General features: G+C 36.9%; 1 protein-coding gene across 7 annotated transcripts in view; it reads left to right on the top strand.

Annotated features, from left to right (window-relative positions):
- Positions 1 to 1,639: 1,639 nt before the first annotated feature.
- Positions 1,640 to 11,742, top strand: part of LOC129771088 (sodium/potassium-transporting ATPase subunit beta-1-interacting protein) — a 130,917-nt gene continuing 120,814 nt past the window's right edge. For 3 of the 7 annotated variants that reach the window (XR_008742278.1, XM_055774410.1, XM_055774412.1), the window contains exon 1: positions 1,640 to 2,785. Coding sequence is in view for 6 of the 7 variants with exons in the window: in XM_055774410.1 (XP_055630385.1) it covers positions 2,732 to 2,785 (54 nt within the window). In the remaining variant the exon portion in view is untranslated. The remainder of the gene's footprint in view (positions 2,786 to 11,742) is intronic. The other 4 variants (XM_055774409.1, XM_055774408.1, XM_055774406.1 and 1 more) reach the window with 4 other exon arrangements.

The following is an 11,742-nucleotide window of genomic DNA, read 5'->3' as shown; positions in this document are numbered from 1 at the left end:
ACGTTTCTCAACCAAACCAAAGATGATTTTTGAGCGATTCGAGATCGTAATTTTCTTTCGTTTTATGAAAAAAATATTTTTTTGTGTCCATCTCACGTTTATTAACTACACTTTAATAGTACTGATAATACTTAACTTTAAATAAAGGAACCTCGCCTTGTCGGTTTATAACCACTAAGGAACCGCTACCGGGCGAGAATTGCAGCAACGTTGTTTTTTAAGATTTGCCTTCATCATCGGGAAATTCCGGAAAACTGCCACTCTTCAGGCGTGTCAACTTGACCGCATTTGGCACGTCTGGGATGCTATGGTCAACAAGTTGTATGTAGGCAATTCATCCGATTAATGTCATGAGGTTCGAGATGATTTTCTCGGGTGAGGGATATTTTTCCTTCAAAACCTTGTACACCCTGTCGGTTTCATGTAGCCAGGAAGCGATTATCCGGACATGCAACAAAAAATGATTCATTAACGCAACCTTCATCGGTAACGTTCACAAAACGACGTTTCTCCAAATGGTCAACCGTCATATCCGCGTCGTTGCTGTGCTATGCAGAACCTCCTGCGACCGCTTTCCACTTTAAAATTCGATGAGAAAAATTATTAATCAGAATCTATATCGTTTTACATGATTTTACTTTTAATTCAAATGTATACGAATACACAATAAATCAGTTTTGCAGAAACTATAACTTCCATAACCATTTGCCGTTTTTGTTTTTCTTTTAATTTCACAGTTATCTGGCTGCTGCGATGAAAGTTCGATATTCGAAATTCATCGCCCCTTAGGATTTGAGGCGAACGGGTAAAATGCAAAATATTCGAACTCGATCGGAATGTGAAATCCAATCAATCCAATCGCGATCGTGAAATGGAATGAGGGTGAATATTACTTGCCTCTTTTTTATTAGTACTTAGTTGATATTTCTATGCCAAATAACACGCCTAGAATGTATTCTGAGTGGCAAGCTCTAGAATACGCGTGACCACAGTGCAGGTCGGAGAAAATTTCTTCGACAAAAAATTCTACTGTTACACGGAGTTGAAAAAGTACATGAAATTGAAAATATATAGGTTTTCCATCAAAATTACGTAAATATAATTTAATTTTTAACCCTAAATTGAGTATACATCAACAAAATAAACTCTGCGTTACACGCATTTTGCTCGTAAATGACAATATCGTTTTATTTTTCTTGCAAGCGTTCTCGTTCTATTTATCTATTCCGTCCAGCTCAAATCAATTCAGCTCGTTCGTTCGCCAACAGTTCGCCCGCAAATACTTCGTTCTCAAACAGTTCGTCTTCTTCTTTTCTTTGTCACCATTTACACATAGTGGATTGTAATATATAGCATATCAAACAACTTTTTCCGAATTTCCGATTCGTTTGGTATGTAAATCGTCTAAATCCGTTCGTGGTAAAAATAGTTATTCACGTTAACTTTATTTCATAAAAACGTGACCTGTTTTCTGATTTGGCACCCTTAATGAAAGGCGTAGTTCTACGTCAAAAAAAAACAGCTGCAAACAGGAATCGTGTACAACAAACTTAAAATTGAACACCCCGAACAAACGGAAGTGGGATACAACGTACAACAGAGGATAGAGACTCGACATACACACTGGCGTAAGCTTTTCTCCCAGTCAGTCAGTCAGTTAACACTTGCCGTCCGAAAGAGTTGTTTTCTTTGTAAGCTCGCGTAAAATTACGAGCGGTGGTTATCGGGCGATGCTGGATTGACACATCCGTTTTGTCCGATCGTGAAGAAGGCTGGCTTTTCACATTCTTCAGATCAACGCCGCTCATGGCGGTAGTGCGACAGGAGTGCAGTTCATGTTTAGTTACTACCTTCGATGGTTTGGTGAAGACGATTGGCCACAGCATCGCTCATGCGGTAATTAGAATGCGCGCGCGAGTACATCATTTTGAGTTATAGTAATTGTGCCATCAGGTCACCGCTCTTCTAGTAAGGGGGGGGAGAGTGCAGTTCTGTTTGGTTTGAATAATTTCGATTGCAAAATTGCTCCAAAAAGGGTTTTTATATAAGAATACATCCAATTGGATTGGTGTTTGTGTTAAAAGTTAGTAACGCTGATGGGGGATAGATGTAGTGGTCTGGTGATGAATCATACATAGTAACATGAATTAAGCCACCTTTGATGCGCAAACACACATCTACAACACACCTCGAGTTGGAGTCGGTTGGAGAATATAACGGTGGCGCAGCAGCGGAAACGCGTGCGTGTGTGAGTTGGTTGTTGATAGGGAAGAAGAGCATTCCGAAAAGTGCACAACAAAAGGAGATGTTTGTCAGTTAAGTGTGTATCCGATTGATTGGGAGAATACACCGTGCGTTGCGTATTTTTTGCGAAATGCAAATTTTGGTTATTTTTTTTGTTTACTCGCTTAGCAGAGTGATGCGTGCTTAGAGGGGAGAAGAGTGACACATAAATGTTGTGAATTGTGATGCAGATGAAGCTACTAATCCTGTAAATTGAACATCGACGACGAGGACGGCAACCAACGACAAAGGTCATTGAGCGTATTCCTCTTCTCGGCTGTTGGATGTTTTTTTCTGTTTTGCGGAGAGTGAAAGAAATAATTCGCAAAGCGTGACAACGGCGCCAAGTTCTGTGCCCGACCAAATCTTGAATGGGAGATAAGGCATCCTGCAAGGACGGATGTCTGGAATTTTGATGTTTTTACACTGATGGAATAACAACTATGACATGGGATCCTGTTCGAGACGACATTTTTTGTTGTCAATATGCGTTCTGCAGTTGGTAAGTGTTTCTAAATTAATCGTATCGAAGAAACTTTTGTTTCAGAATTCCAGAGTCGAGGACTTATTATTTTACATCTAAACAGTAAAAGAAATTGAAAAAAAGCGGAAAGACGAAATAGTTTGGATCTCAGTAAAAAATAAAGTTCTTCATTTGGTATTGTTTCTGCTTCGAACATTACGATATCTCGATTTACACTCATAAGAAAGAAGATTTCGCTCTAAAAATATTTTGTTCAGTCTTTTCAGTTGTGAGTAGTATTGTCTGATCTTTCGAATTAATCATCCACCATCCACGAATATGTCTATGCAGTTTGTTATTTGATACGTACCATCGCCTCAATTGATTGATCGCCATAATGTTAAGAAAAGTGATAAATGATATTGAAAAATACAAAATTTACAAAAATTTAAAAAAAAATTTCACAAAAAAATTCCCAAAAAAATTTGGAAAGAATTTCGCTGACAAAAAAGTTATTTTAAAAATGAAAATTAATTTTCTCAAAAACTTTTTTTTTTTAAATTTCAAAATATGTATATACAGCCATTCTATGGCAAACCGATATAGTGATTCTCAGATTTTCGTGAAAAGTGGTGGTTTTGTTCTTCATCGCAAAACATTAGACCCGTATTTTTTTATTTTTTTTAGGGTGCCCATTTTCATTTCAGGCTGATCCTCGACTTTTTCCCCTTTCTTCCAAAAATGACATTTTTCAAAAATTCATAACTTTCGAAATACTGATCCGATTTAGACAATCGACATATCAAACTAAAGCTTATTAGCTAGTCAAGCTAGCTGAGGATTTTTCACATAACATATCTCGATATCAGGAAGGCGTTTTTTTTTCGTTTTTGAGTTATGAGTTTTCAAAGTTGCCTGATGGTCCAAAAAATCATTTTCCCCTTTTTTTTCCAAAAATGACTGTCTTCAAAAATTTATTATGTCAAAAAAAATTTCGAAAACCCCGATTTCCTTTACTCCCCCCTTGGGTGATTTTTCGATTTTCAAAAAACTCAAACTTTGACCGCTTTGCGCCACTCTCGCTTAAGTCCGATTGAGCTGATATTTTGCATAGGGTGTTTTTTCGAGGTGACATTTTTTATGGGGTAACTTTTTAAAACTCGAGATGACCCCTTTCTTTGGCACCCTACTCCTTGTCTTCTTCTGAATAACTCCAATAAACAGAATAAGAGGGTAGTAATGGCTTCAATGGTATTTTTGTATACATTTTTTAACAGAATGTGTGGTGGATTGCGTCATTAAGGAACATGGCGGTTCCTTCGGCAGAAGGAGGCCTGGATGATGATAGCTCAGGAATACTGGAACTTGGTTTTAGGTAAACCATTTGGATGAGGCTTGCACTGGAGAATTAAATACTTGGAATAACAACCGAACACGGGATGGATCTTTTACACTTGATAGTTGGATTTGGAATTAATGTATATTGGCAGGAATCAGTTTGTATGCACATATTTATCTGTGTGCGTTCGGCTTCTGTTATGCTGTGCATCGAATTAATGTGCTGGATGTGGATGTGTCATACATTGCATTTTGAATAGGAGTAAAGGATTTGGATGGGGATAAGGATAGGGTTAAAAAAAAGGAATCAATGTTCACACTTGCTCAACATTTACGCTGTTGGTCCCGAACAATGTGGTTCAGAATTCTACCACGTTATCTCCTCTAACCCGTTAAGGATACTAGCTCATACAGTAACGGCTTTTTTCAGGGCTTCCATTTGATATGTCAACAGAGAAAAAAATACAGATTTTGGACAATGAAAAAACTCAATTCAAATGCAATTACTACACATAATCACAGTCCTATGTGACGATCCCGTCCGCGACCACACTTCCTCTCGATTCATTAACCAACAAAAAAGCATATTTAAGCGATGTTCCAGTGGCAAAAACCGTTCAGTATGTTTCGAACTGTGAGGGAGCTCAGAAGGGCCGAAGAAAACGTTTCGCCGGCGGACGAGAAGATAGTGATCGCAGACACAATGGCATTTGTGTGTCGAGTTCATTAAAGATTCCCCCTAAGGCCGAAAGGAGATCTATCGGAAGATGGCGAACAAGAAAGCATCAGCATCGAAAAGACTTGAGGCGACGACAGCCGCCACACATACAAACACGCACACGCAATTCCTTTCGTTAGGTGGTCTTAGAGTCAGCATTGATTACTGGCGGGAGACGAGGAGAAGTAACCGAAAAGATGTCATTATTAACAAATAATCTGTCAGTTCGGCTTAGAACCGGCTTATCACTTTCACGTTGTCTTACTAAGCGCACGCTCATGGGTCCAATCGCAGAACTGTTCATTGATTGATCTTCTAATCTACCTTTTGAAATTATTTTTTACTATAAAATTTCAGTAATTCTATCAAAATTTGACATTATAATATCAGATTATTTTCAGACACAATTCTCGTGCAAGGTTTTTCATCCACTTGCAAATAACATGTTTCTCCGTTACATGGAATAAATTTTTGAAACAGAAAATATGATAGAATGAAGACAGCCCTAAATCGGACAATTCCTTCCTCGAGTTTTGCTCTTATCAACACATTCGGCGATTTGGTTGTTCTCGTACCCAAAAATTCTCACATCCCAAATTTGGTTCCGTTTGCGTGATTGATTTTCGAGTAATGCAGCCCCTCTTAGGGAGGGGGAGGAGTGTCAAACCACCATAGAAAAGTGTATTGCCTCCTACAACCTCCATATACCGAAATTGGTTCCATTTGCTTGATTAGTTCTTGATTTATGCAGAAACTTGCTTCATCTGTTTGATAGCCCCCTCCCCCATAGAGAGAGGGGAGGAGTGGTGATTCACGAAAGAAACCTCAACATGCCAAATTTGGCTCGATTTGCTTGATTAGTTCTCGAGTTATGGCAGATAACCATTTTGAGAAAATCTACTTTTAGTTGTTGAAATCAACTTTTTTCAGTGTAGGATTTCAAAACATTATTTTTCTGAAAATTCAATTATTCTCCTAAAACTTTTCCATATATAACATTTTTGTAGGACTTAACAATTTCGAGTAAAAAAAATTTATAAAAAAATTATCAAAAATATTTGGCCTTTTCCATAGGATAGTCTAGATAAATTTTCGGAAAACTAAGTATGTCAAGTTACTTAATTAGGTAAAGTTTCCACGCCCAGAAAGTTTCATTAAGTTCTGAGAGGGTCATGCCAGTCCCAAAGACGATTTGGCGCGAAATCCGTCTATTGTTTATTATTTATTAACATAAGAAAGCGGAAAAATAAATTTTGCACCACTTTTGCGTGATTGATTCTATTGCTGGATATTTTGCCTTCGTTACATACAAGTTGTTCGACGACGAATCTTGCTTTGCTAGTCGTGTCATCCGCGTATAAATCGTGACTGAGATGAAATTTCAAGCAGGTACCCATATTTATAGATCTTTGTGATTTCAATGATTTGTTTTTTTTATCTTAAGTTATAGAGACTTGAAACTTCTTCAGTTCATTCGACTCTATCGATAGTTTGCTTGCAAGGCATAGAACTCGTGGACGTTCTATCTTTCGAATGAAGTGATAAACATGTCACTTTGTTCAGTCGACAAAGATGTATTGAGGCTCAAAACCGTGTGGCTCCAAGGTAATATTCTCGTTTTCGAATTTCACGAATTATTCATTCATCCACTGACCGAGAATTGATTCAGATTCAACTTCAAACAAATGATCACTAAACCAACGATAGTCCTACGTCAAACTTGCAATACAATACGTACCGTTTTGTCTCATGTTCCGAACAGTCTCAAATTCCGAACACTTCATTTTCGAATATAAATTTACAAAACTTCTATGTTATAAGTAATTGAATAATTAAAACACAGACACTCTTTGAGGTATAGGCTTCATTTTGACATGACATCATTTATAGGTACCGATACAGCCTATAATTTATAATATTAGACATTTGCAAAAAAGTGACAGTCAAAATCAATGATAAAATTTTACGTTAGCAAATTCCTTAAAAAACAAGCATCGTTAATTTTTCAGTTTTTGTAGTTGTTTCAACTATTTTGTTTGTACAGAGTACAGATTTTCGTCAAAAAGCACAGATTGGTACAGATTTTTTTGAAATTGAAATTTCTTACATTTGAACTAAGCAAGATTAAGGTACATGATGACTTTTACGCCGCAGTATTGCTTGGAGCGATTTTTTAAAATTTTAATTCATGATAGTACGCAATCTAGATTCCAAAAACTATGTATAAGCATTATAAAACACATGAAGCACTTGCAAATGTAAATGTAGTATTTGTAGTAAATAAATGAGTAGTTTTTCATGCTAAATTTCAACAACGAATATTTTCGATGGTACAGGTTTTTGGACGAAAAAATACAGATGAGAAAGATTTTTAACCTCTCTGGTACAGATTAAAATGTTGCAACACTGATTATAACCTACATTTTAACATCATTCACAGGCATCGATACAGCCTATAATTTATAATATTGAGCATTTGCAAAAAAAAGTGACAGCCAAAACCAATGATAAAATGTTTGCGTTAGCAAGTTCTGTAAAAAAACAAGCATCGTTAATTTTTCAGTTTTTGTAGTTTTTTCAACTATTTTAAACATTTTTTTTTGTTTTTATGTTAAGTGCTAGAGATGGTAAGAATCTACAAGAAATGGATGAAGAAAAATAATATTTTATGCAGAAACCTTCATTTAGATTAGTGTTCGGAATATGAATCAAGTTTCTATGCATGATTCGAATTACGAACACTTCATTTTCCAATGTGAATTTACTTTAACTTTAATGTTATAAATAATTTAATGATCAAAACCCTGACATTCTTTGGGTTAAAGACTTCTTTTTAACATCATTTACAGGTATCGATACCGATATAGCGCCCTTGGTCCCGAAACCATGTAAACTATAAGAAACAAATACAATCAATAATTACGAAAGCAACATCCATTTTTTTTGCGAGTATAACATCTTTCCAAAAAAGTAAAGCTAATTGAATTTAATTTAGTATATCGATCATATGAATTGGTTCAGTAGCTTAAAAGTTATGATTTTTTGAAAAAAAATCCATTTTTGCTGTTCGGAATTTGAGACAAAAGTGTTCGGAATATGAGTCAGTGACAAAAATGGTGTTCGGAATTTGAGACAAGAGTGATCAAACATATTTTAAGTTTTTCTCCATGAATATGTATCTGTAAATGAATTTTATTGTAGTCAAATGAAAAAGGGCTTGTATCCAAAAATCAAATTAATTTCGCTGAAGAGTACCATTTCGAGTAATGAGACTCTGATGGCCATTAAGGTGAAGGTGGAAGTAAGCCTTTGTAGTAGTATAGGTAAAACCACGTGTAAAAATGGGTTAATAGTGCTGTATTCACATATGAAGTAAAATTCTGAGCGTAACATGAGCAAATTTATAACACAAGCGAATAGGGGCTCTTTTGTTATCAACAAGTTCTTCCGCACAGTAACTCGATATTGATAATTCCTCAATATTTTCCTTCGTTGGTCGTATTGTTTTCACATACTCACGTGATATCAACATAAACGATCCGTTATGCTTTTTTTATATTTCCATTGTAGAATTGAAATAAATGTCGAATCTAAATGTTCTAAATGGACGAACAAAAAAAATGAGCTAAGGACATGCTATGTGTATATTTGCCATCATTGCGCTTAGGGATTTCGGAAGATAGCTTCTTAACTACTCAGATAGGATCATGAGCAAATTGAAAATACAAATGGTGCATCTCCTGCCAATGTGAGTCGTGAGGTTGTCTATGAGTCTTTTTCAAAAATTACGAATACGACATTCAAGGAGAATAATTTCTTTTGGTATTGACTTCGAATAATTTGTTTTCGCTTTGTACGAAGTGTGGATTCAACGCCGTGTATAGATTCACGCGCCTACGCACTCCGAAACAGACTCGACCCGATTTATTGTCATCGATATTGTGACACGGTTTCGACCGGTTTGGGGTATGACATGTAATTTCACGTTTTTATGGCGATTAAAAGGGAATGAAAGCACCCAACTCTCAAGGCTGTCGAGGCCTCCCATTTCGCTCAAGTGTTCACCTGTTTTCATTCCACTGACGTACACTCAACGAAGGTACGTGCTCGTGGTGAACGAATGTCAAAGCCAAGCCAGAGTGTGTATCCAACCCACACACCGTTCAATTACTGATAACGACGCTTTTCCGTGTGTTTACTACACTTAAAACTCACACCTGATTCATCGAACAGCCGAAACCAATAGCCGTTCTTTTTTTTTCTCTATTACCACATTTTACCCTCTGTCAGTCGGTCAGGTCGTGTTCCGATTCGCGCTACCGTTTCTTACGAACTAATCACCCCAATCGGAAGAAGAGGCTGTTAACCGTCGTTATTACCAGGAAGAGTGTCTCATCGTTATTTCAATCGGCCGTATGATGTGTCCTGCGGTTATACCTCGTTCACATGCATCGACATCACCCGTGAATAATTCATTAAATTTGAACCATCTGTCAGTCGTCATCAATTGAGGGTGGAGGTTGGGGTTGATGGCAGAAAAGCTACCAATGGGACTTGTTAAAGGATCATCATCATCATCATTTTCGCAGAGTGGGAAACCAACTTTGAACAGATAGTGTTCGGGAGAAGTACATTCGCATTTTCCTCTTCTGTTTCGGCTGATGCCTCCAGCAACTGCTGCACGGTCCAAATATAAATGATTCAAGTTTGATTAGATTTTTTTTCTGTTCCGATTGGGATACCAAGCGGAGGATTGTGGCCGAAAATAGGGACAGTTTTTCATGTTGACTTATGCAAGTTACGTAGCGGTTTTCTGTTTATTTAGTAACACAAATATGACGCTTGAGGGGGGAAGCTATGCGTCAGTGAAATAATCGATTTTTGTGGTTCCATATCGCGTTGTCTTATCGGATTACGTAATTGATAAGCTTGGAGCGTAGGCAATATTGACATCTAATCGAATGAGGGCTCTGAATTAAAGGGTATACTTTACGTACAACGTTCGAGTACCACAAACCCTTTGATTTCGATAGTCCAAGCTTATCCAATTCCATTTCGTTTTAAGACTTTGTGCATCACACTTTTTGCAATGCGTTCCGAGATTTTGAGGTAGGACTACGTCTTTCATTTCTATACTGGGGTGTAAGTTCAAAGTTTCGAAAGCGAAAGCGTTACGCCAGAGAACGAGATTTTGGGTGTTAATTACTCCTAAACAATTGAAGGAAATGGTAAACACTTCATTCGAAAGATAAAATGTCTACGCGTTATATGCTTGTTACTTTTTGATCCAAAAACTTGTTTCAATTGCCCTAAAATGGCTTTCAAAACAGGCTATTGACATCATCACATCAATTGGTATATAAGCGAGTGCCGCTCGGAAATCTACTCAGTTATGGTTGCGCAACGATTGAGGTACGATCGCTGGAATGGATGGATGATTCTTAACACAGACTTCAAAACCATGAAGCCTGGGGAAATCGACATTGCATAATAGATGCATGGCTTTTGACATAATATGTAGTCCGCCATTTTGTAGCGGCAGCCATCTTGGATTTGTATTTATATTTTTTTTTTCGGAATATGAATCAAGTTTCTACACATGATTAAAATTCCGAACACTTTATTTTTAAATGTAAATTTACTGAACTTTAATGTTATAAACAATTGAGTAATCAAAACCTTGAAATTATTTATGTTGTAATCAGTGTTGCATCTGGAAAGGTACAGATTTTTTCGTTATTTTTGGTACAGATTCTGTTCGGTACAGAGTACAGATTTTCGTCAAAAAGTACAGATTACATTTGAACTAAGCAAGATTAAGGTACATGATGACTTTTACGATCTACCATTCAAGCCCTTTCATTTGATACCCATATTAATATAGTTTTGGGGAAATATGTAATCCGCCATTTTGTAGCGGCAGCCATCTTGGATTTGTATTTATCATAAATAACTGTGTTCTACTAGTGAAGCCCTTTCATTTGATACCCATATTGATGGGGTTTTGCAAAACTCATATTGATGAGGTTTTGAGAAAATATGTGATCCGTGATTTTATAGCGGCCGCCATCTTGGATTTTCAAGATCATGAAATACGCAATTTTATAATGACTACAGAGATAAAGGTGTGTTCTAAATTCCAGATCAGTCGGTCAACAGAAAGGGGGTCAATTTTCTATTAATGTGGGTCAGCGCTACAGACAAACATGTTACAAACATACAAATATATTACAGGACAAGCTAAATGAAACCGTTTAAAAATTAAAATAAACACAAACCTTTCCTTTTGTTAATTCGATGTACAGTAGAACCCCGATTATCCGCGAAATAGTCGGGCCAGGTCATCGTGTATAACGAAAATCGCGGATGACGCAATGTATGACTTAAAATGAGATACAGGCAAACCTGTTTTTGTGCGGTTGCTTTTTGTGCGATTTCTCATTTGTGTGTTAGTGTGATTCAAGACCCGATGTTATAATAAAATCTCATGAAAAAAGTCGCACAAACGAGGAATCACACGAAAAGTACAAGTACAAACACGAAAAAAAGGTATTTTAGCATGAAAATTATGTTTCATCACAGAAATGGAACACGAAGCTCAATGACGTCTAGATTTCGTTTCAACATTCGCACAATCCGTCGAAGTCGAACGGATCACAGAATGCGATATTGCAATCGATGCGATTAATTTTGACTCGATAGGATTTCCGAATACGTGTGAATAGTTGATCAATAGACGCATCTGGAATTTTTGAGAAAACTACACTATCGATTTTCTCAGGGCGTATTTTGTCGACTATCGAAATTAAAAACGTGCATATGAGCTAATCCTCGCTTTCGCCATTCAACCGAATACATCCAGCAAGGTGTGGGGCCGAACACGTGTAATGTTGTAATGAATCTCATTCTACATTTCATTGATATTCTTGTTTGAACACAC

This window comes from Toxorhynchites rutilus, chromosome 2 (genome assembly GCF_029784135.1).
Source record: "Toxorhynchites rutilus septentrionalis strain SRP chromosome 2, ASM2978413v1, whole genome shotgun sequence".
NCBI classification, from domain to species: Eukaryota; Metazoa; Arthropoda; class Insecta; order Diptera; family Culicidae; genus Toxorhynchites; species Toxorhynchites rutilus.
The sequence above is the reverse complement of the archived record's forward strand: the minus strand, read 5'-3'. Positions and strand labels throughout refer to the sequence as shown.